Source organism: Lethenteron reissneri, chromosome 6 (assembly GCF_015708825.2).
Source record: "Lethenteron reissneri isolate LAM-NWPU_2019-01 chromosome 6, ASM1570882v1, whole genome shotgun sequence".
Classification (NCBI taxonomy): Eukaryota; Metazoa; Chordata; class Hyperoartia; order Petromyzontiformes; family Petromyzontidae; genus Lethenteron; species Lethenteron reissneri.
The window spans coordinates 5700887-5725157 of NC_083784.1; the positions used below are offsets into that span (position 1 = coordinate 5700887).

Sequence of the window (24271 nt, forward strand, 5' to 3'; positions counted from 1 at the left end):
CCTCCCTGTCCCCCCCCACCTTCCTGTTCCCCCCCCACCTCCCTGTCCCCCCACCTCCCTGTCCCCCCCCGACCTCCCTGTTCCCCCCCCACCTCCCTGTTCCCCCCCCCCACCTCCCTGTCCCCCCCCACCTTCCTGTTCCCCCCCCACCTCCCTGTCCCCCCCACCTCCCTGTCCCCCCCCACCTCCCTGTTCCCCCCCCACCTCCCTGTTCCCCCCCCCCCACCTCCCTGTCCCCCCCACCTCCCTGTTCCCCCCCCACCTCCCTGTCCCCCCCCACCTCCCTGTTCCCCCCCCCCCACCTCCCTGCCCCCCCCCCCACCTCCCTGTTCCCCCCCCCACCTCCCTGTTCCCCCCCACCTCCCTGTTCCCCCCCCACCTCCCTGTTCCCCCCACCTCCCTGTTCCCCCCCCACCTCCCTGTCCCCCCCCTACCTCCCTGTTCCCCCCACCTCCCTGTTCCCCCCCCACCTCCCTGTCCCCCCCCCACCTCCCTGTTCCCCCCCACCTCCCTGTCCCCCCCCACCTCCCTGTCCCCCCCCCCCACCTCCCTGTCCCCCCCCCACCTCCCTGTTCCCCCCCCACCTCGCTGTTCCCCCCCCCCACCTCCCTGTTCCCCCCCCACCTCCCTGTTCCCCCCCCACCTCCCTGTCCCCCCCCCCCCACCTCCCTGTCCCCCCCCACCTCCCTGTTCCCCCCCCACCTCCCTGTTCCCCCCCCACCTCCCCTGTTCCCCCCCCACCTCCCTGTTCCCCCCCCCACCTCCCTGTTCCCCCCCCCCACCTCCCTGTCCCCCCCACCTCCCTGTCCCCCCCACCTCCCTGTCCCCCCCCACTTCCCTGTTCCCCCCCACCTCCCTGTTCCCCCCCCCCCACCTCCCTGTTCCCCCCCACCTCCCTGTTCCCCCCCCACCTCCCTGTTCACCCCCACCTCCCTGTTCCCCCCCACCTCCCTGTTCCCCCCCACCTCCCTGTCCCCCCCCCACCTCCCTGTTCCCCCCCCCCACCTCCCTGTCCCCCCCCCCACCTCTCTGTTCCCCCCCACCCCCCTTTCCCCTCCCCCCACCTCCCTGTTCCTCCCCCCACCTCCCTGTTCCCCCCCCCCACCTCCCTGTTCCCCCCCCACCTCCCTGTTCCCCCCCCCCACCTCCCTGTTCCCCCCCCACCTCCCTGTTCCCCCCCCCACCTCCCTGTTCCCCCCCAACTCCCTGTTCCCCCCCCACCTCCCTGTTCCCCCCCCCACCTCCCTGTTTCCCCCCACCTCCCTGTTCTCCCCCCCACCTCCCTGTTCCCCCCCCACCTCACTGTTCCCCCCACCTCCCTGTTCCCCCCCCACCTCCCTGTCCCCCCCCCACCTCCCTGTCCCCCCCCCCCACCTCCCTGTCCCCCCCCCCACCTCTCTGTTCCCCCCCCACCTCCCTGTTCCTCCCCCCCACCTCCCTGTTCCTCCCCCCCCACCTCCCTGTTTCCTCCCGCCCACCTCCCTGTCCCCCCCCACCTCCCTGTTCCCCCCCCCACCTCCCTGTTCCCCCCCACCTCCCTGTTCCCCCCCCACCTCCCTGTTCCCCCCCCCCCCCTGTTCCCCCCCACCTCCCTGTTCCCCCCCACCTCCCTGTTCCCCCCCCCCACCTCCCTGTCCCCCCCCACCTCCCTGTTCCCCCCCCACTTCCCTGTTTCCCCCCCCACCTCCCTGTTCCCCCCCACCTCCTCGTTCCCCCCCCACCTCCCCGTTCCCCCCCCCCACCTCCCCGTTCCCCCCCCCACCTCCCCGTTCCCCCCCCACCTCCCCGTTCCCCCCCCACCTCCCCGTTCCCCCCCCACCTCCCCGTTCCCCCCCCACCTCCCCGTTCCCCCCCCACCTCCCTGTTCCCCCCCCCCCCTCCCTGTTCCCCCCCCCCTCCCTGTTCCCCCCCCTCCCTATTCCCCCCCCCTCCCTGTTCCCCCCCCCTCCCTGTTCCCCTCCCTGTTCCCCCCCCTCCCTGTTCCCCCCCCCCTCCCTGTTCCCCCCCCCCTCCCTGTTCCCCCCCCCTCCCTGTTCCCCCCCCCCCTCCCTGTTCCCCCCCCCCCCCTCCCTGTTCCCCCCCCCCCTGTCCCCCCCCTCCCTGTTCCCCCCCCCTCCCTATTCCCCCCCCCCTCCCTGTTCCCCCCCCCTCCCTGTTCCCCTCCCTGTTCCCCCCCCCCCTCCCTGTTCCCCTCCCTGTTCCCCCCCCCCTCCCTGTTCCCCCCCCCTCCCTGTTCCCCCCCCCTCCCTGTTCCCCCCCCCCTCCCTGTTCCCCCCCCCCTTCCTGTTCCCCCCCCCTCCTTGTCCCCTTCCCCTCCTTGTCCCCCCCCCCTCCCTGTCCCCCCCCCTCTTTGTTCCCTCCCCTCCCTGTTCCCCCCCCCTCCCTGTTCCCCCCCCCTCCCTGTTCCCCCCCCCTCCCTGTTCCCCCCCCTCCCTGTCCCCCCCCCCCCTCCCTGTTCCCCCCCCCCTCCCTGTTTCCCCCCCCCCCTCCCTGTTCCCCCCCCCTCCCTGTTCCCCCCCCCCTCCCTGTTCCCCCCCCCCCCCTCCCTGTTCCCCCCCCCCCCTCCCTGTTCCCCCCCCCCCCCCCTGTCCCCCCCCCTCCCTGTTCCCCCCCCCCCCGTCCCCCCCCCCTCCCTGTTCCCCCCCCCACCTCCCTGTTCCCCCCCCCCACCTCCCTGTTCCCCCCCCCCACCTCCCTGTTCCCCCCCCCCACCCTGTTCCCCCCCCCCACCTCCCTGTTCCCCCCCCCCACCTCCCTGTTCCCCCCCCCCCACCTCCCTGTTCCCCCCCCCCACCCTGTTCCCCCCCCCCACCTCCCTGTTCCCCCCCCCCACCTCCCTGTTCCCCCCCCCCCCGTCTCCCCCCTCCACCTCCCCCCTCCACCCCCGCGCACCGATCCCCCCCCACCACCATCCCCCCCTCCCCCACGTGGAGCCCCTCACTTCCGGGAAGTAACCTGTCGCGCGCGCGCGCGTGCCCACGTGACTCGGCGCGACCAATGAGCGGCGCCTCCTCCTCCTGCTCCTCCTCGCTGCGGCTGCGTGGCGGAGCGAGCCGCGGGCTGCAGGAGAGACGCCGCGATGTCCGCCGCGGTGAGCTGCGGTCTCTACATCTCCCCTCTCTTCTCCTCTCCCCTGGAGCCTAACAACTTACTTGGGCCTCTTTGCTGCCCGATTAAAGAATGTGAATGCTCCTCCCCAGCTCCATTCTCGTCTCCCACTCGGTGCCCCCTACCCCAACTCATCTCCCACCCACCACCCCCCCCCCCCCACGTTGTTCCCCGTCTCTCCTCGCCTCTACCAGTCTCTCCTCGCCTCTCCCCGTCTCTCCTCGCCTCTCCCCGTCTCTCTTCGCCTCTCCCCGTCTCTCCTCGCCTCTCCCAGTCTCTCCTCGCCTCTCCCCGTCTCTCCTCGCCTCTCCCCGTCTCTCCTCGCCTCTCCCCGTCTCTCCTCGCCTCTCCCCGCCTCTCCTCGCCTCTCCCCGTCTCTCCTCGCCTCTCCCCGTCTCTCCTCGCCTCTCCCCGTCTCTCCTCGCCTCTCCCCGTCTCTCCTCGCCTCTCCCCGTCTCTCCTCGCCTCTCCGTCCCCGTGTGAGTCCACGAAGCCCCCCACAACCACCATCCCCCCCCCCCCCCCGGGTCGGACATCCCTCGAGCCGGCAGCGGCTCCGATCGCCGTCTGCCGAGGAACAGAGCCTTTTGTGCCGTGGTTATAACTAGTTGCCGCTCGTGCGTGCGATAGGCGATAATCGATTAACTCGCATCGAACGTGGCAATGCATCGGCACGGCTCGCGTTGTTGCAACTTCAGGCGGCGGCGGCGGCACGAACTCCACACTCCCTGTCTCTCCACGTGTCTCCCAAAGTGAACTCATCCCCCCACCACCACCATCACCCCCATCGCTCCCCTTGTCCATGCCCGTACTCTCACAGTGACTCTGTTCCCTTGCCCCCCTCACTGCCCCCCTCCCTGCCCCCCTCGCTGCCCACCCTGCCCCCTCCCTCCCCCCCCTCTCTGCTCTCCCCCCGCCCCCCCCTGCCCCCCTCCCTGCCCCTCCTTGCCCCCCTCCCTGCTCCCCCCTGCCCCCCCTGCCCTGCCCCCCTCGCTGCCCCCCCTGCCCCCCCTCCCTGCCCCCCCTCCCTGCCTCTCCCTGCCCCTCCTTGCCCCCCTCCTTGCCCCCTCCCTGCTCCCCCCTGCCCCTCCCTGCCCCCTCCCTGCCCCCCTCGCTGCCCCCCCTGCCCCCCTCCCTGCCCCTCCTTGCCCCCCTCCTTGCCCCCCTCCCTGCCCCTCCCTGCCCCCTCCCTGCCCCCCTCGCTGCACCCCCCTCCCCCCCCCTCCCCCCTCGCTGCCCCCCCTCCCTGCCCCCCTCGCTGCCCCCCCCCCTGCCCCCCCCTGTCCCCCTCACTCCGCCAGGACTGCCCGTCGTCACACGCTGCTGGTGGCCGTGCCCCTGCTGAGCACGCCGCGGAGCCGGCGGCTGATCGCCAGTCGGAGCCTGAAGCGGCTGACGACGACGGCGACTTGAAGGACCTCGACTCGGAGCAGTCGCCAGGCAACGGGAGATGCCCGGAGAAGATGACGAGCCCGTGCCGTCGTCATGGAGATGACGACGTCCACGTGGCCGGCATCGACCTCGAGCAAGTCGACGGTGGATGCCACCACCACCAGCAGCAGCAGCAGCAGCCGGGCACGGATCGTGCAGAAGACGACTGGACAACGTTGAGGGGGAACAGCAGCAGCAGCAGCAGCAGGAGCAGCAGCAGGAGGAGGAGGAGGAGGGGGGGGAGCGATGGGCAGCTTGGGGCGGCCTGCGACTTCGAGCCGCCGGAGGGGGGGTTTGGCTGGGTGGTCATGGTCGCCTCCATGTGGTGCAACGGGGCCATCTTCGGCATCCACAACTCGTTCGGGATCCTCTTCCTCGCCCTGCTCCAGTTCGGGGGCGACGCGGGCAGCAGCAGCAAGGCGTGTGAGTGGTGGGGGGTGGTGGGGGGGTGTGAGTGGTGGGGGGTAGTGGGGGGGTGTGAGTGGTGGGGGGGTGTGAGTGGTGGGGGGGTAGTGGGGGGGGGGTGGGGGGTGTGTGAGTGGTGGGGGGGTGTGTGTGGGGGGGGGTGAGTGGGGGGGGGGTGAGTGGTGGGGGGGGGGGGTGTGAGTGGTGGGGGTGGTGTGAGTGGTGGGGGTGGTGTGAGTGGTGGGGGGGGTGTGAGTGGTGGGGGGGGTGTGAGTGGTGGGGGTGGTGTGAGTTGTGGGGGGGTGTGAGTGGGGGGGGGGTGAGTGGGGGGGGGGGTGAGTGGTGGGGGGGCGTGTGAGTGGTGGGGGGGCTGTGAGTGGTGGGGGGGGTGTGAGTGGTGGGGGGGGGTGTGAGTGGTGGGGGGGGGGCTCGTTCACTTGGGGGGTGGTGGGGGTCGCTCACTGGGGGGGGGGGGGGGGGGTGTGAGTGGTGGGGGGGGGTGTGAGTGGTGGGGGGCGTGTGAGTGGTGGGGGGCGTGTGAGTGGTGGGGGCGTGTGAGTGGTGGGGGGCGTGTGAGTGGTGGGGGGCGTGTGAGTGGTGGGGGGCGTGTGAGTGGTGGGGGGCGTGTGAGTGGTGGGGGGCGTGTGAGTGGTGGGGGGCGTGTGAGTGGTGGGGGGCGTGTGAGTGGTGGGGGGCGTGTGAGTGGTGGGGGGCGTGTGAGTGGTGGGGGGCGTGTGAGTGGTGGGGGGCGTGTGAGTGGTGGGGGGCGTGTGAGTGGTGGGGGGCGTGTGAGTGGTGGGGGGCGTGTGAGTGGTGGGGGGCGTGTGAGTGGTGGGGGGCGTGTGAGTGGTGGGGGGCGTGTGAGTGGTGGGGGGCGTGTGAGTGGTGGGGGGCGTGTGAGTGGTGGGGGGCGTGTGAGTGGTGGGGGGCGTGTGAGTGGTGGGGGGCGTGTGAGTGGTGGGGGGCGTGTGAGTGGTGGGGGGCGTGTGAGTGGTGGGGGGCGTGTGAGTGGTGGGGGGCGTGTGAGTGGTGGGGGGCGTGTGAGTGGTGGGGGGCGTGTGAGTGGTGGGGGGCGTGTGAGTGGTGGGGGGCGTGTGAGTGGTGGGGGGCGTGTGAGTGGTGGGGGCGTGTGAGTGGTGGGGGGCGTGTGAGTGGTGGGGGGCGTGTGAGTGGTGGGGGGCGTGTGAGTGGTGGGGGGCGTGTGAGTGGTGGGGGGCGTGTGAGTGGTGGGGGGCGTGTGAGTGGTGGGGGCGTGTGAGTGGTGGGGGGCGTGTGAGTGGTGGGGGGCGTGTGAGTGGTGGGGGGCGTGTGAGTGGTGGGGGGCGTGTGAGTGGTGGGGGGCGTGTGAGTGGTGGGGGGCGTGTGAGTGGTGGGGGGCGTGTGAGTGGTGGGGGGCGTGTGAGTGGTGGGGGGCGTGTGAGTGGTGGGGGGCGTGTGAGGGTGGGGGCGTGTGAGTGGTGGGGGCGTGTGAGTGGTGGGGGGCGTGTGAGTGGTGGGGGGCGTGTGAGTGGTGGGGGGCGTGTGAGTGGTGGGGGGCGTGTGAGTGGTGGGGGGCGTGTGAGTGGTGGGGGGCGTGTGAGTGGTGGGGGGCGTGTGAGTGGTGGGGGGCGTGTGAGTGGTGGGGGGCGTGTGAGTGGTGGGGGGCGTGTGAGTGGTGGGGGGCGTGTGAGTGGTGGGGGGCGTGTGAGTGGTGGGGGGCGTGTGAGTGGTGGGGGGCGTGTGAGTGGTGGGGGGCGTGTGAGTGGTGGGGGGCGTGTGAGTGGTGGGGGGCGTGTGAGTGGTGGGGGGCGTGTGAGTGGTGGGGGGCGTGTGAGTGGTGGGGGGCGTGTGAGTGGTGGGGGGCGTGTGAGTGGTGGGGGGCGTGTGAGTGGTGGGGGGCGTGTGAGTGGTGGGGGGCGTGTGAGTGGTGGGGGGCGTGTGAGTGGTGGGGGGCGTGTGAGTGGTGGGGGGGCGTGTGAGTGGTGGGGGGCGTGTGAGTGGTGGGGGGCGTGTGAGTGGTGGGGGGCGTGTGAGTGGTGGGGGGCGTGTGAGTGGTGGGGGGCGTGTGAGTGGTGGGGGGCGTGTGAGTGGTGGGGGGCGTGTGAGTGGTGGGGGGCGTGTGAGTGGTGGGGGGCGTGTGAGTGGTGGGGGGGCTGTGAGTGGTGGGGGGGGTGTGAGTGGTGGGGGGGGGGGGCTCGTTCACTTGGGGGGTGGTGGGGGTCGCTCACTGGGGGGGGGGGGGGGGCACTGAACTTTTTCACACGAGACTTGTGTGTTCTCTGCTGCCTGTGTGTGGTGTTCATCGTCGGTACATCTGGATTTCCAATCCATATCAGAATCAGAATCTGTATTTATACAGGAGGAATCCGATGAGCTATTAAGCTCTTTTTCACAGATGTCCGATCGGGGCGGGTGAGAACGTTACAACAACAAACAATTCAAACACATGATAGTAGTGCAAATTACAACAATGGTAAACAAATCACCCGAACACATACCATTAAAACTAAACCATCTCCATCCTAACAGACAAACCCCAACTAAGGTATTAGTAACTTATATTTTAGAAGGAACCTGGCCGCACATGATTATCCCGACAAAGTGGCACCAGCATTTGGACATTCATATCACATGTATACGCGTGTCGGCAGTTCGGTTCTGTATCCCGGCACAGCAATTTAAAACACTGGGGGAAGAAAAATAAATGAAAAACAACTAAATTAAATCGCGACGTTTCGGGCGCAACACAAGCGTCCTTCTTCAGGTGGGGACAACGCAGCGAAAGCACCCTGCTTAAGTGACACACAGTGACACACTTAAGTGACACGCTTAAGTGACACACAGTTATACGCTTAAGTGACACAGTGACACAGTTACACGCTTAAGTGACACACTTAAGTGACACACAGTGACACGCTTAAGTGACACAGTGACACACTTAAGTGACACGCTTAAGTGACACACTTAAGTGACACACAGTGACACGCTTAAGTGACACACTTAAGCGGTTGTGCTTTCGCTACGTTGTCCCCCCCCTGAAGAAGGACGCTTGTGTTGCGCCCGTAACGTCGTGGTTTAATTTAGTTGTTTTTCATTGATTTTATTTTTTACCTACGTGAATTTACCGAAAAGACCAAAGAGTATGAATCCTTGCAGTCACGAAAGCTTCAAATCTAGAACCGGGGGAAGAGTTAAGGGGTCCAACTCGGACTTTAAGCAAAAAACATTGATACTTACAATTTTCGTTAATATATTTCCTGAAAGTGGGATGAGAGTCTGGCCGGTTTGTTAAACTTTAACCTTCAAAACTCCGGAGCGCTTGACCCAGATTCTACCGTGGCTAGGAGATGTTTAGCTACCTCGCCTGGTATGCAGGAGGTCGTGGGTTCGATCCAGACCCAGACGCCTGCTGTATATTTGGAGTTTGCGTCTCTCTCATCATCACGGTGGCTAGGAGATGTTAACTACCTCGCCTGGTATGCAGGAGGTCGTGGGTTCGATTTAGACCCTGACGCCTGCTGTTGTTTCTTTGGAGTTTGTGTGTCTTCTCATCATCATGGTGGCTAGGAGATGTTAACTACCTCGCCTGGTGTGCAGGAGGTCGTGGGTTCGATCCCGACCCAGACGCCTGCTGCTGTATATTTGGAGTTTGCGTATCTCTGTTTCCACGTGGTCGCGTGGATTTTTCTCCGGGTCCTCCAGTTTTTCCCTCCATATTTAGAAACATGCGTTTAGAGTCTTTGGCTGCTATAAATTTCCACACGACGATTAGCCACTTCGGTGATCTATTATTTGTGGCCAGTTCACTTCTGAAAAAAGAGCTGTAGAACTCAGCGGGCCTTATCTGGTAAAACACAGAAAAATAAATTGCGTGGATGCACCTTGACCACGTTTGGGGAATGTGCCATCCCAGTGGAATGCAGGAGGTCTCTGCCGCCATACCGTATTCATAATAATGTTATAATAATGCTGGTGCTTCACATTTGGGACTTTTGTATGGGCTATTGCTGCACTAGACGAGAACACGCCACATGCACCCAGATGTGGTTTTAATTGTTGAACTCTGTTAACAGTCAACTCCAGCATTGTTCAAGGCTGCAGTCCCGGTGTCCGTTCCTTTACACGGGGGGAGTCCTGATGATGATGAATTGGAGCTGGGCGGGAGTGTGTGATGAGTTGGTTTTGGGAAAAACAGAACTTGATGAAAAGCATCTGCATGGCAATATGTCCAAGGTATGTCATCGGCGCATGTTGCCTACTGTGACTTAATAGATCAGAAACACGGACACGTATTTGCAAGGTGAATGAAATATGTGCCAACAAGAGTAGAGAGATGCACGCTTGGAAATAGTGTGAAACAAAGAGGTAGGTCTGGATTAGATGATATCCACTGGTTATAGATATAATTGTAACTGCAGGATACACCGCTAGGGGGGACGGTGGGTGGGAGAGATTATTTACGAAGTGGCAAAGCAAGAACTCGCCCGAAAGCACGTTCCACTGCAGAGATGGAGCAATGAAATCGGCCCGTGAGCAGGAGCTGAGTGGACTTTTGCATCACAGGACTGTGATTATATGGCGACGGCTTTGGGGCACCAACAGTGGATATAGATCACGGCTGAGGTTGAATGTGATGAAGAGCCCATTGAGACCAGATGTCTCTTCTGCACGGCAGACTTGGGGAAAATTGGAACATTTAAGGTTGTAGAGTAACAAAGTAAAGTTCAGCGTTAAGCAACTTTACAGTACTGTACGTGGGTTCTGAACACGTTTTTGAGGTTAATTTATCTTTAACCAGGTGGGAACTCTAGAAACAAAGATCGTCTGATTTTTAAGCATTACCTGGGCCACAAAAATTCCTAACATCAAAAAGCGAGTGGTGACGCATAACCATGCAGATTGCAGCAATGTAAGAACGAAGATGAGAGGAACATTGGTTTGAGCTCATAGATGTCCCACAGTGTGCGGACCCGGCTTTGGCTGTCGTGCGGCTGGGTGCGTGAGGGTTTCCGGGCTCACCCGGGTCACGCCAGGACTTTCGGTGGAACTGGGAGCTGGGTTGGGCGAGATTCGGCTGGATGTCGGGTTGAGAGATGATTCAACCCGCCCCCTCCCTCCCACTGTAACTAACAAAGCCGCTGTTATGTTTTTAGCGCCTTTCTAAGTGGTGGTGGGCAGAGGAATGTTTCGTTAAGTTAAAGTGTAACGATAGATTGTTGGCATTGTGCCGTGGTCCGCACCACATGTGCCTTATTGCCAATTACTGTGCATGGCTCTGTCGACAGTGAGTGATTGTTTGGAAATTATGTTTTTAATTGGGTCAGATTCCTGAGTGCATTACTCACATTAAGCAACTTCCAGTCGCGGTGAGTGGCAGTGGATTTTGGGAGATTAGGGGGCCTTTGCATGCCAACGTTGTGCAGTTCCACGGCTACGTTGGACCCTGGCCGATGCCTGTGGAGCCAGAGGGAAGCCATCGGCTTGTGATAGAGAGAGGAAGACGCCATCCTGTTTTACTGTGCAGGTATCCCTCGATTTACGAACATTTAGCTTTTACGAAATTTTCATGTTTTACACAATTGACAAAGCACGAACACTTTGCGATTTGACGAAATCGAATTTCCACGTGAATGGAATTTCACTTGACAAGCGCCGTGAGGTCAAACAAGAACGACCCAGGAGGCTGTATGTCCATCCGCGACAGGGTCGTGGTGTCCCTGCGGTACAACAGTAACGTCTCCACATCGCCTTGCCAGTCCATTACAACAGCGGTCCCCAACCTTTCTGGCACCAGGTACCGGTTTCGTGGAAGACAATTTTTTCATGGACCAGGGGTGGGGGGGTTTCATCATTGGGTCGTTCCCCCTTTTCAAAAAAGTTCTCCAGCGACGTTTGTTTTTTACTCATGTTGGCTAGGGGTTAGAGCTTGTGGGCTTACCAACACTGTGACTGAGACGAGTGAGCAGTGCGGGAAAGAGGCACGGATGGAAGTGGTAAATAAAATAATGGGGGCGGGCCACGCACGGACTCACCGCTCACCACTATGCGGTGTGTAGAGTTTGTACACACACGGACTCACCGCTCACCAGTATGCGTTGAGTCCGTGTGTACACACACGGACTCACCGCTCTCACCTCCTGCTGCTGTGTGGCCCGGTTCCTAACAGGCTGTGGACCGGTACCGGTCTGTGGCCCGGGGGTTGAGGACCCCTGCATTACAACATGTATATCTCGATTTAAAGCGTTCGTGACTGCAGGGATTCATCTTCTTGGTGCTTTCGGTAAAGTCACGTAGAAGGGAAGTAATAAAATAATAAAAATAAAACATAATAAAATAATTCTCACGACGTTTCGGCCACAACGCAAGCAGCCGTCCTCAGGTGAAGACCAGGTCTGTCGGGGAGACAGCGTCTGAAATGGCTGCTTGCGTTGTGGCCGAAACGTCGTGAGAATTCTTTTATTATGTTTTATTTTTATTATTTTATTACCTCCCTTCTACGTGACTTTACCGAAAGAACCAAGAAGATGAACATGTGTATATCCTTTGGTGAGTTCCCTGAAACGGTTAATTATTAATGTTTTAAAATACTGATTATTCAATTGTTCTAATATTTGTTTTATGATTATTTTTTATTGTGAAAAGTACGGGTGTAACGGTGGCGAGATGTTAACTACCTCGACTAGTATACAGGAGCTCGTGGGTTTGATCCCTACCCTGAAGCCTGCTTTATATTTGGAGTTTGCGTGTTCTCCCCGTGGTCACGTGGAGTTTTGTCTGGGTCCTCCGGTTTTCCCCTCCACATTTATGAACTTGCGTTCAGAGTATTTGGCTGCTAGATATTTCCACGTGATAAGCCACTTGGTTGAGCTGACATTTGTGATAGCAAGTCGCTTCTGCAAAAAGTGCTATGTAGCAGCTTGGTGGGCATTACTCGGTGAAATAAAAAATAGTTTGGTGTTTCTTTTTTGAATAGGTTAGGAGTAGCGTTTAAATTACTCTCTGAACTCTGAAACGCCTCCTTAATTTTAGTATAAAATATTATTTTTTATTAAATTTCTTTTACGCGTTTTTTTTTTACCTATGCATCCCTATTTGTAAATCGAGGGTTACCTGTATTTCACAGGGCCTCAGTAACGACAAGTATGCGTCGCAACAATTCTGGCATCATTTGAAAGCCGTCTGGCTACTCCAAAATCCAGAGGAAAATGTAAACATTTGAAAAAAGTTCTGGTTAAGAAAACAACCATTTTTTTATACATATAAAAAAATCTTTCTAGATTTGAAGCTTTCGTGACTGCAAGGATTCATACTCTTAGGTTTTTTCGGTTAAGTCACGTAGGTAAAATTAAAAGAAATAATACAAATAAATAATAAAGTAATAGAAATAATATAAATAAAATAATAAATCACGACGTTTCTGCCCACTTCAGCATTTGTCTCGTGCTGTGGTTGTCCCACCTGATGACGGACGCTTGTGTTGCGCCCGAAACGTGATTTATTATTTTCTTTCTATTATTTATTTCTATTATTTATTTTTATTATTTATTTTTAATTTTACCTACGTGACTTTACCGAAAAAACCTAAGAGTATAAAAAAAATCTGTTAAACTCTATTCCTATTTGTGCAACAAACCCCCTGTGAATTTTGTTCAGAACCTGTTTCTTCAGTTCATTTATGGAGTCAGTGGGCGGACCCACAAGGGGGAATGGATACGAAACGTAAGCCGAAGCAGTGCGCGACGATGCGTGGGAGAGATGGCAGCTTCTATTGAGTCACACTGAGAGAGAGAAATAAGTATAACCCGTAAAAACAAAGTTTTTCACTATAAATCCTTTATATGCGTGGCGGCTAGAGTCCTCTCGTCCTCTGGCTTGAGATGGCTGCCACCTATGGGTCAGATGATTGCATTGCACCATTAAGCAATTGGTAATGAAATATAATATTTTTGTCCTAAAAAGTGTAAAATTTTGGAATTTTTTTTTCACGAACATTAATTGTCACGCACAACGAGCCTGTGTGAAAAATGTCAGCTCGATTGGATCACGGGAAGTGGGTTAAAAAACGACCGAAAGATTTGCACGGTCCTAAGCAAGCAAGCGAACTTAATATAAAGGATTTAAAAAGGGGGCACGTGGGCCAGAGAACGGAGAACAGCAGAAGCGCAAGCTCGATGTGGCGTCGTCAAGAAAAGGAACTGGGCTTGCAAAGATGGCACACAAAGAGATGTTGGCCAGTAGCCGGGACCAACGATGGCACGAGCGAGAAATGGCAAATAACAGCGAACATCGGTACAATAAAATACAACCACAGGGTCCAAAGTGTCAACACAAACGATGCAAGCAATCTGACATATAGAGGGTGCTTCAAAATTTTTTTAACGCTTCTGAGAATTTGCAACAATACGAAAAATGTGCTGCCTCCGGGCTCTGGAGACCACCTGGAGAAGATTCCAGGCAACGCGTTGACAACGATGACGAAACAAGTGGAGACTCTGACTTTTTAAAGCGATTAACATACATTTGTTATCATGTTACAGTGTATTATCCGTTCCTTTTCCACTAAAAACGATAGTCCCATCTAAGTGTTAACATTCTTTTGAAGCACCCTGCACATAAAAAGGTAGTGTTAATCTTCTTGGTTCTTTCGGTAAAGTCACGTAGAAGGGAAGTAATAAAATAATAAAATAAAACATAATAATTTATTATGTTTTATTTTATTATTTTATTACTTCCCTTCTACGTGACTTTACCGAAAGAACCAAGAAGATGAATCCCTGCAGTCACGAAAGCTTTAAATCAAAAGGTAGTGTTAATGTTTCATACAACAATCTTAGCCTGCTCGCTGTGTGCCGAGCTCTCTACGGATAGCCCTGTGTGTATGTGTGCGCGCGCGCCGTTAGCTGTGCCGTGCATTGCCGGTGCCGTGCGCTCTATAACCGCATGTGCTGTGGGTGGTGGTGTGCCGGCAGCGTTTGTGGGCGCGCTGGCCATGGGCATGCTCTTCCTGTGCGCGCCGGTCGTGAGTTTGTTCACCGGCCGCTTCGGCTGCCGCATCACGGCCGTGGGTGGGGCCACCGTGGCCTTCGCTGGGCTCCTGTGCAGCTCCTTTGTGAAGTGAGTTCACGCGCATCGCCCCCGTCCGTCCGTGCGCTTCACGCTCGCACGTGCCTACAGCCTGCTTGCCTCAATGTGCTTTCATGTAAGGCTGCTTTCCCGGGTCCGTATGTCTGACGTGTCTGGATTTCATTTTTCTTTCTCGATAGTGGGAAGCCCCTTGCAATTGAATGGCTCTGCCTCCACACTCACCCCTCTCCAATAGCACATGCCTGTTTTGTTGTATTGTAATAATACTCTTGGAGGCGGCTTGTGGAATCGGTCCTTTTATTTACTTATCTCAGTTCACAAGCACTCCCCGTTGCTGGCAGGCAACGGGAAGTGGGCAGACGGATCGCAAGAGACGCACCGCCACGTGGCACTCGGAGCCCCGCTCGCGCCTGGCCCCCTCTCTCTCTCTCTTCGTTCCTCCTCTGACCACGTGTCCCTCATCTCTCCCCTTATTTAATGCCTGGGTCACGTGGTACGCTCCAGCCAATCCTTAATAGCCTGCGCTGAATGTTCCAGATTCCCCATCAACTCCCGGGACCACGCCCCTGACTTGTCTTCCCATTGGCTGAAGCCAAGACCAGCAGAACCAATCACCCTAGCTGACATCCCTCGATCACGCCAGGGCCATGCTCCCAGGCTCTCCCCCCATTGGCTGTAGAGCAGGACCGGCAGAGCCAATCACCACGTGAGCCGGACATCGGCTCTCATTACAGTATTATCAAAAGGGGGATCGGATCACGCATCAGGTTTATTGTAGGTGCTGGAGCGGATAAGCACCACAGGGGCCAAAGAGCCACGTGATTGAGTCAAAGATCAACAAGAGTTCCGTATTATTAGCATCGTTCACGTAAACTACGCAGGCTTTCTAAAACGACCTTGGCAGATGTAGCCCGACTCTAAAGACTTCTTACCCGGCGGTGCGGTGGTTGCTGTTTGTAGACATCTGTGAGATGTGCTTAAAGATTGTGGCTTTCTGTGGTCACGGCCTGCAGACAGCTGGACCTGCTGTACCTCACCTACGGGGTGGTGTTCGCCGTTGGTGCCGCCTTCGCCTTCCAGCCCTCGCTCGTCATCCTGGGCCACTACTTCAAGCGCCGGCTGGGGCTGGTGAACGGCATAGTAATGGCGGGCAGCAGCCTGTTCACCGTGGCGCTGTCCTACATCATGAAGCACATGCTGGCCTCGCTTGGGCTGGTGCTCACTCTGCAGGCGCTCGCTGCGCTCATGCTGCCGCTCATCGTTGCGGGTTTCGCCTACCGGCACGACCCCCACCCCCCCACCCCCCACCCCCCCCCCCCCCCCCGCCCTTCCACGTTGCCGCGTGCGTCTCCTCGTGCTTTGTACCCCAACGGGGGGCCCAAATGATTCCGGTCGCCACCGTCCAGCCCACAGTTCGGTGGGGACTGTCGCGATTCAAGAATCGATTTGTGTTCAGTGTTATCGTAGGGGCCTGTTTACAAATCCATGTTCGGCTCATGACCAGGTGGTTCATCACTCTACCGGTAATTACCTGGCAGAAGAATCTGAAGGTTAAAGTTCAACAAACCGGCGGGACTCTCTTCCCACTTTCAGGAAATATGTTCACGAAAATTGCAAATATTTTTGCTTAAAGTGCTGTGTTTGAACAGTTGCTGCTGTGCGCTATGATGTTGACTGACGTACTTAGAGTGGTCATGGCGCAATGGTCAGCGCACTGGAATTTCAATCCAGAGGTCGCAGATTTGATTCCGTCTCTGCAAGGAAGTCGAAACAATGGGGCAAGCGTCTTACAACCACCCCCCTGTCCCCACCCATCGGTGTACCAGCAGAAACCACGTTGGATCAGTTTAACACGTAGGCTTTCGCGACCGATATTATCCACGATAGAGGTTCAATCGGCAGGTCGCACGTGGTGGCGTAGAGAGCGGGTCCTCCCACCACCTCCAAATACAACCGCTGGTCGGGGAAGAGTAGACCAAATATCCGCTCGAGCTCGCATGAGTAGAGGCCGTTCCGCCGGCATGGGCCTGAGCACATGGTTGGTTATGTACGGTGCGAAAGAAGTTATACATACATACAGCTGCAGTTGCAGGGCTGCACTTTTAACTGTTAAAAATAATGCATTTAGTAGCTGCAGAGAGCATAAAGAAATCGAATATATACAACGTATATAAATCTAACACATTCCTGCGGAGGGAGCTGGTAGGAACGTTGGGTTGCTCGGTCAATGGCCAGGGTCAACGGCGGCGTGATGTATTCCGCAAATATGGCCGACTGTGAGGGACGGGCACAAGCCGGCGTGAGTAGGTTAAACGTTGAGTTTTATATGGGCACCACGGGGTGACCAGCCCCTCCCCACCCAGCCCCACCCCTCCCACCCCCCACCCAGCCCCACCCTCTCCACCCAGCCCCTCCCCACCCAGCCCCTCCCTGCACGACGGACGGACACAATAATCCCCTGTGGGCTGGTGTAACCAGGAGGTTCCTACCAGTAAAATGTTCACTTCTTGCACATACAATTCAGTGACTGCGTCGTGAGTTTAAGTGTGACACTGCTGCTCTGTGGGTCTCTCGTAAACAGTCTGTTTTTCGAGAGGATTACTGCACCACCACAAGCAATAATGTGTCAAATGTCCTCTTCAGTAAACTGGATAAAGGCCACTACTTTGCTGTGCACTATTCCTCGACTTGTCAAAAGCCTCTAATACTGTAGATCATGATAGTCTTCTTAAAACACTTGGTCAACTAACATTTTCAGAAGGTACGTAAAACTGGTTTATGAGTAACCTAGCAATTCGGCTGACATTTATGCACTTATGCAATTTGTACTTCTTTACTTTATATTTAGTTACTTATTTTGATTGACTTGATTTCCTTTTTCCTATCATGCACGTGTGTTTGCATGTTGTAAATCTCTGACGACCCCCGCGTCCGCTGGACATCTGTGGAAAAAAATACTTTCATAACCGCCATCGGATGCCCTCCCAGGAATGAAACGAACAAAGATTCTGACGACACATTTCACTGCTGTGATCTCTCTGTGCACTTGCTCACCAGCTGTGATCTCCCCCCCCGCCCCCCCTCTCTGTTCAGGCCCCTGATGCCCAGGCTCCATGTGGAAGGGGCTCGGACCAATGCTGCCCCCTCTGGCTGTGGCCGCTGCCCTCCTTTGAGAATAAAGACGTTCTGCGTCTGGGTGTCCGGGGTCCCCATTGCTCTCTTCGGATATTTTGTGCCGTACGTCCATCTCGTGAGTTCTTGGGGATTTGTCTCCCGGTTTCTTGTTTTGTTTGCTTGCCCGACGAGTAATTGATAACCTTCGATTGAAAGCTTTCGTGACTGCAGGGATTCATCTTCTTGGTTCTTTCGGTAAAGTCACGTAGAAGGGAAATAATAAAATAATAAAAATTAAACATAATCATTCTCACGACGTTTCGGCCACAACAAGACGCTGTCTTTCCGACAGACCTGTTCTTCACCTGAGGGCGGCTGCTTGCGTTGTGGCCGAAACATCGTGAGAATTATTTTATTATGTTTTATTTTTATTATTTTATTATTTCCCTTCTACGTGACTTTACGGAAAGAACCAAGAAGATATATTAATGTTATAACACTAATAATAACATTAATGGTGAATAAAGTTATCGTTACAAATGAATATACTTACCAGTGCCACAGACCGGCTGAATTGCACGGAGTGATGATGTCATGGCAGCAGGCGTGTTGCTTGGGGGGGTTATCTTCCTGGCTTCTGATTGGTTGTTGCAGTGTGAGTGGCGACGTCATCCCTAGCAACCACTGCCGCTCCCATCGTCGTGCGATCTCACTGAGATCCCATATTTCCTTTGAATTATTACACGTTTCTTCCGGAAGGCATTGCGGATCTTACCGCAATCGCTTCCTGCTGGACACATTTTTGCGGGCACCTTCTAGGCACTTTAAGATGTTTTTTTGTTCATTTTTTTGTTTGTTGTGGTTGCACCCGATTCAAGAGCCGAATGGCTCACAGGGCAAAACCAAATAAATGAAACTTGAAACTTGTACTCGGGATCCCCTGTTCTGCATTGCCGAGGATTCACGTGGCGTGCCGTGGGGCGTGCCGCGTGACAGTCCGTGCGCCGTGCCGTACCGGCGAGTGCAGATGAACTACGTGAAGGAAAACCTGGATGCGGAGGCTGCGCAGCACGATTACGTGCTCATCATCTGCATCGCTGTATCTTCTGGGCTGGGCCGCCTCGGCTTCGGTTGGCTGGCGGACATCATCCCCGGGGTCAAGAAGGTCTACTTGCAGGTGCCGCGCGCTGCCAGCCATCTCCACGTCGTGACCGTGCCTTCGCGCGTACGCGACCTCTCGCTTGCACTGCGAGCCAGCGGAGGGATCGTATTGTGGCGGTGATGCGACGGTGTCGTTTAAGGGTGCCGGTGAGGAATCTGGCGCCGCGCATTGCCGGGCACGCCCCGCGGAGCCGTGCGCGCGCGTGCGCTCACGTGACCTGAACGCGTGTCCGGGCCGCGCAGATCGTCGCTTTCCTGGCGGTGGGCCTCATGTCGGCGCTCATCCCCATGTGCTCCTCGCTGGGTTCCCTGGTGGCGGTGTGCATCGTCATGGGGCTGTTTGACGGCTGCATCACGTCGCTCATGGCCCCCATCTGCTTCGAGCTCGTGGGACCGCACCACGCCTCGCAGGCCATCGGCATCGTGCTGGGCCTCATGTCTGTGCCTATGACCGTTGGGCCTACGGTGGCAGGTGAGGTATGCAGGGTGTGTGCTCACGTGTGCTTGCGTGTGGTAGAGTAGTGGTTAGCTCACAAACACAATGGCCAGACATTTACATCATTGGAACCTCATTTGCCAGTAAAAAATATGATAATTGTTTTGTTTACCCTTTTATCTGGCAACAAAACTGACACCTTTTTTACAAGGAGTCATGTGTGCATTGACCACAATACCTGCAGTCATGCGTGCGCCATTTGGCGTTATCTGGTCCAACACCATGTGAGACTAGGCTCTAAGGAAAGCTGTTTCGGGTGTGGACCAATCAACTTCAAGGACAGTGCATACATTATCAGAGTTATGTTTTTTGTTTGCATTATGACTGCAGGTATTGTGGTCTATGCAAACATGACTCCTTGTAAAAAAGGTGTCAGTTTTTTTGCCAGATAAAAGGGTAAAAAAACAATTATCACAATGACCAGAGTTTGATTCCCGCTCTGGAGAATATTGGAACTGTTCCTGGGCCTCCCTGAGGTTGACTCAACCGTAAATGAGTACCTGGTGTGGTGTGTAAACTTCAGCACTTGGGAGATGAAGGCGGCCGGGCGTGGTGTTGGCCACTCACCCTCGTGTGTGCTGTGCCGGCCTTCATAGATGCTGCTAAAAGCACTTGCCCCATCAGTCTGTTAAAAGCTCCATGGAGGGGATCTCCGTATTTGTGCGCTTGCATGGACAGCAGTGAAATCTTAATTTGATCTTGATCTTAATTTGATTGCTGATGATGGCGAACATCAGTAGCAAATATCTGATTTGGTTCTGGGCCTCCCTTAGATCGACTTGGCTTGAGCATTTTTGTGCGGGATGTAAAATGGGCGTGCTACTGGCCACACTATCCCTCGTTGTGCCTCGTTGCGCCTTGCTGGCATCAATGGATGGTTGCTAACAGCACTTGCCCTGACAATCTGTTAAAGGCTGCACGGAGGATTGTTGTCGTTGTGCTTATATGAGTATAAATGCGAGTGAGTGAACGAGCAAGAGCGTGTGGGGTTTGCGAGTGGAGAGTGAGTTGGGGCGGCGAGGGTTCCGTAACTAGACCTTGCTTGTCTCTAGGTCTCCTCCGGGACTTGACGGGCTCCTACGACATCCCCTTCTACCTGGCGGGCGTGCCGCCGCTAGTCGGCAGCGGCGTGCTCTGTTTTGTGCCGTACGTGGCCGTGCGTGCGCCCAAGGAGGAGCAACAGGGCCCCGAGGTGGGGGGGGCGCGGGGGACTCCGCTGACTCCCGGCGGCAGCGGGCGACACGGCGGGGTCAAGGGGGCAGCTCCTGCTCAGATCTCCGGCCGAGGACAACGCTCCGCTGCCCGCCGGCCCGTGAAGTCAATCCGAGCTCTGTTAAGAAAGCAGCGCGAAATGTCATCGTCGGTAAAAGGAAGCGTTTTCATTTTTTCGTCGTGGAGTTAAACGTTTCCGCGTAGAACACTAACCGTTTGACCTCTATTTAATGTTCATCCCACATTTTTTTGTTTTGGAATCATCTTGTACGGCCTAAAAATTTCACGGTGTTTCTTGACATCTCGACATCCCAAATACCTGCGGGCCCATGCTGTGGGTATTCTGTCGAGTTGTTCAGTGCAGGAGCTCGCGATGTTTTTAGATGAGCCGATGTCTGTGGGATCGTCGCTTCGAGTCCAGGCTGATCGCAAAGAGTGCCGGGCGCAAGTAGCATGGTGCGCACAACTGCGCGTGGCGTTCCCCTCGCGATGATGTGACACTACGTCGCTCCGGGCCCCAGTTGGCTCACAGCGCGACGCTGATTTTTTTTGTTGTTTTTAAAGCATGACATTTTTAGACGCACTGTGAGCTTTTAAAGCCCTTTTTGTATTTTTTAATGGATTGCATTTTTGTAGTAGATTCAGCTGTAGGTAGGTTTGGTTTACAAGTCTCTACACCGGTGACGGTAGTGTAGAGCTTCGCGTATACTTTAGGTTCGTCCGCACAGTGTTATACTTAGTTGCCGGAAATCCTCAATCGAGCTGCAGACTCTACTAGGGTCCAGCTCCTCCTTGCTCAGTTGATGCAGGGCCAACTCATCAATAAGATGACCGCTGTGATTTCCTATCAAGTGGTACTGTGTACACGTTATCGACCTACGGAGGGGATGATAGGGCGAGTTGACCCTTGACTGTGATTTGAACTCAACACCTCATGATTGCGAGGTATGCGCTGTTAACCGAGCGTGAGGGATTGGCCGTTATGAATTGATCGCCTTGATTCCTGCCGAGTTATGCTTGCAGTATTCCCTCATCATTTGCCAGGGATACGTTCCGACGATGCTTGTGAATCTCACATTTTTTTGTGAGTTACCTTATCAATGAGCAAATAAAGACGTTAAATTATCATAATCAAAAAAACATTGGTAATTAAAAAGAAATATCAAATATTATAAATAGATGTGAAAGCAACTCATCGCTTGATCTCTCATCACATTATCTTTTCACTACATCTCTTCACTTCACCGCATCACATTCTCTCTCATCACTTTTTCTCCCTCTCTATCGCTCGATGGTGTCCGTGCAGAGTTTCAGATGCGATTCGTGGATAGCCAAAATCGCGGATAGCTCGTTCGTGAATAACGAGGGAATACTTTACAAGCGGCAAAGTGGGGGGGGGGGGGGGGGGTCTCATGCCCCCCCCCCTTCCCCTCTCAATAGTTTCCTACCTCAAAGCACTTCTGAGTTAGCTTACAAAGCACCTGGACTCGCTTGCCTCTCACGTTGCACTCAACTCTGCAAGTTGCCCGGTGCGTGCCTCAACAAAGTAGCCACGATGCTCCGTCAAACCGTGTTAAGCGCTTGAGTAGATGTTTTTGTATCGGTATAAATTGCTGTTAAAAATTGAGAATGAGTCAATTTGATACGTTCAAATAACAATACTTATTTTATTACATTACGTTTTATTTGTTTACCCATGGGCGATATGCCGCTGTTTCCTAATTGTGTAATTTGCAAATAAGTTTTTGGTTTTACTTGCCAAATCTTGACCATGATGCCATTGCGCCATAGCCTATTCTTCTTTTGAATGATGTCACGGGATCTTTAACTTACACTGGTTAATACATCCTGTTAAGCCACATGACATCGATAACTGTACAACCATTCAGTTCCATCGTGAATATCCTCAACCTCTGTTCTGTTTTCTTTTCGTTTCAATGATTTTCCATCGGGGAGCTGTGGGTTGAGGAGTGTATCTGTTCTTGTGCCTCGACTCGTTTCTACGACCATCACAAAACCGTGATCTCTCTGTGCCATGCATACACGCACACACGAGAAGCAGCTATAAATGGGCTGGTCTGCGCAGCAACCGATACAGGGTTCTTACACAGAGCTTTCAGTCTGGTCCATGGACTTGTGTACACGCTTTCTACCGCTGTGGACAAGATGTGAAAGATTTTGATGTAAAGCTTTCGTGATTGCAGGGATTCATCTTCTTGGTTCTTTGGGTAAAGTCACGTAGAAGGGAAATAATAAAAATACAATTAAATAAACATAATAAAATAATACAAATAAAACATAATAAACATAATAAAATACAATGTATTAAATAATGTTTTATTTTTATTATTTTATTATTTCCTGTCTACATGACTTTACCGAAAGAACCAAGAAGAAGGTGTGATAGGCCACCAATCGTACGTGGCGTGTACCTTATTAAGCACGGTTCCTCCATCTCTCAACACTGCTGCCATCACTGCCACTCTGAAAGACCCCCAACATAACCTTGTATTCATCATCAAGCCCCTTGGGAGAATCTAATGCTGGTCAAAGGCTTCTCCGTACCCCTCTTCACAGCCTACACCACCCAGTCCACCCCCGTGTCACTTCTGTCTCCCCTCGAGTGCCGTCGAACTACGCGCGTGGCTGGTAATTATTCCCTGACTGCTGCTGCTGTTTCTGTGCATCTCTATACAAGTGTCTTCTCAGAAACCTGTCTGTGCTATTGTTCCACGAGGTTGCCATTGGATTTTCTCAATGTGTCCGTCGATCCACTTGGAAACAACCATCCCTGGTTCAACACTGCCCAGCGTTGCCATGGTACTGATACCCAGTTATGGCGTTCGCCAACCCCCCCAGACCACGCTGTCGTATCCTGATGTAGTCTCTCGCCTTGGACTGGTTTGTGCTTTTTCCAGCTCAATATCCCCAAAAGTGGAAATATCTTATGCAACAAGTCTCTACTTGGTGAAACATGGAATTCAAGCCAAAAACGCAAGCCTTAAACTTCGTAAATAAATGTAAAGCAGATTGATTGTAAACGGATTACGTTTTTGTTACGGTAACTGTTCTTCCGTGCAATTCAGAATGAAATACGAAAATTGAATGAAATCACGGCGTCGTATGCCTGTGTATATGGCGTGAAAAAAAAAAACAGTTTACCGTTCATGCTCGACATTTGTCCACATGCTTGTAAAGCTAATCATTCAAAATCCTTATTCTTTTGTTCTTTCGGTAAAGTCACGTAGGTATAAAATCAAATAAAGCACGACGTTTCGATCGCAACACAAACGGTCGTCCTGTTGCGATCGAAACGTGATTTGTTTTATTTTATACCTACGTGACTTTACCGAAAGAACCAAAGAGTATGGATTCCTGCAGTCACGAAAGCTTCAAATCAAGATTAAAAATCCTACAAAAACGTAAATGAAGGAAAGAAAACAGGGAACATTCTTGCCAGTCAATTATTTTTTTACACTCGCAAAGATTTAGCACGAATTGGTACTACCACCTAAGCTAGCAAAGCTTTTAATGGCACCAATGTGTTTATCTAAGAGAGTTTTTTTTCTCCCCCCTCTTCAAATAGCCCACTCGCTTGAAATGGTTGTATAACGTAGCTCACGAGTATGAGCGACGTAAATAAATTGGAAACATCTTCTTGGTTCTTTTGGTAAAGTCGCGTGCATTTACCGAAAGAACCAAGAAGATGAATCCCTGCAGTCACGAAAGCTTTAAATCGAAAAATTGGAACCTCTCAAAGCGATTTCCACCACGGGTGGTAACGACACGTGAGGTGTCTGGCCTCGTGGACGTCTGCATAGCTGGCTGTGTTCAGGCTGTTGCTCGCTTGGCCGCATTTTTCCCACGTGCTTAACGTTACCTCCAACCCCCTCCTTGTCATGTGCACGCAGCGAATCGTTACACTTGAGCTGTGGGTGTTTACGTGAAGATGTTCTTAAAGGAGCTCGTTTATAACCTCTTGTACTTTTGCTAGAAATGTGAAAATCCTTTGACAATAAATTTCATTTGAAACCCACCGAAGTTCTCGGCTTGTTGAATATAATGCCACACGTTGGGCAGTGCCGGATTAAGATAGTGCGGGGCCTGTAGCTTATGTTATAAAGGGGCCCTAAAATGTTTAATATTAAAGCACCATTTTTTTACTTGCACGATAAAGTTATTGTACTTTTTAAATCCTTTATATTAAGTTCGCTTGCTTGCTTGCTTACGACCGTGCAAATCTTGCAGTCGTTTTTTAACCCACTTCCTGTGATCCAATGG

At 54.8% G+C, this 24271-nt stretch overlaps 1 protein-coding gene across 1 annotated transcript; it reads left to right on the forward strand.

Annotated features, from left to right (window-relative positions):
• The first annotated feature begins 2952 nt into the window (after positions 1-2952).
• On the forward strand, positions 2953-24026 carry LOC133354327 (monocarboxylate transporter 10-like). Its single transcript, XM_061571074.1, is given in 9 exon segments — positions 2953-3091; positions 4410-4962; positions 13893-14037; positions 15021-15287; positions 17101-17257; positions 18149-18298; positions 18526-18754; positions 19831-20009; positions 20011-24026. Coding segments are annotated over 9 exon segments (1776 nt in total). The 5' UTR covers positions 2953-3079; the 3' UTR covers positions 20095-24026.
• The last annotated feature ends 245 nt before the right edge of the window (positions 24027-24271 follow it).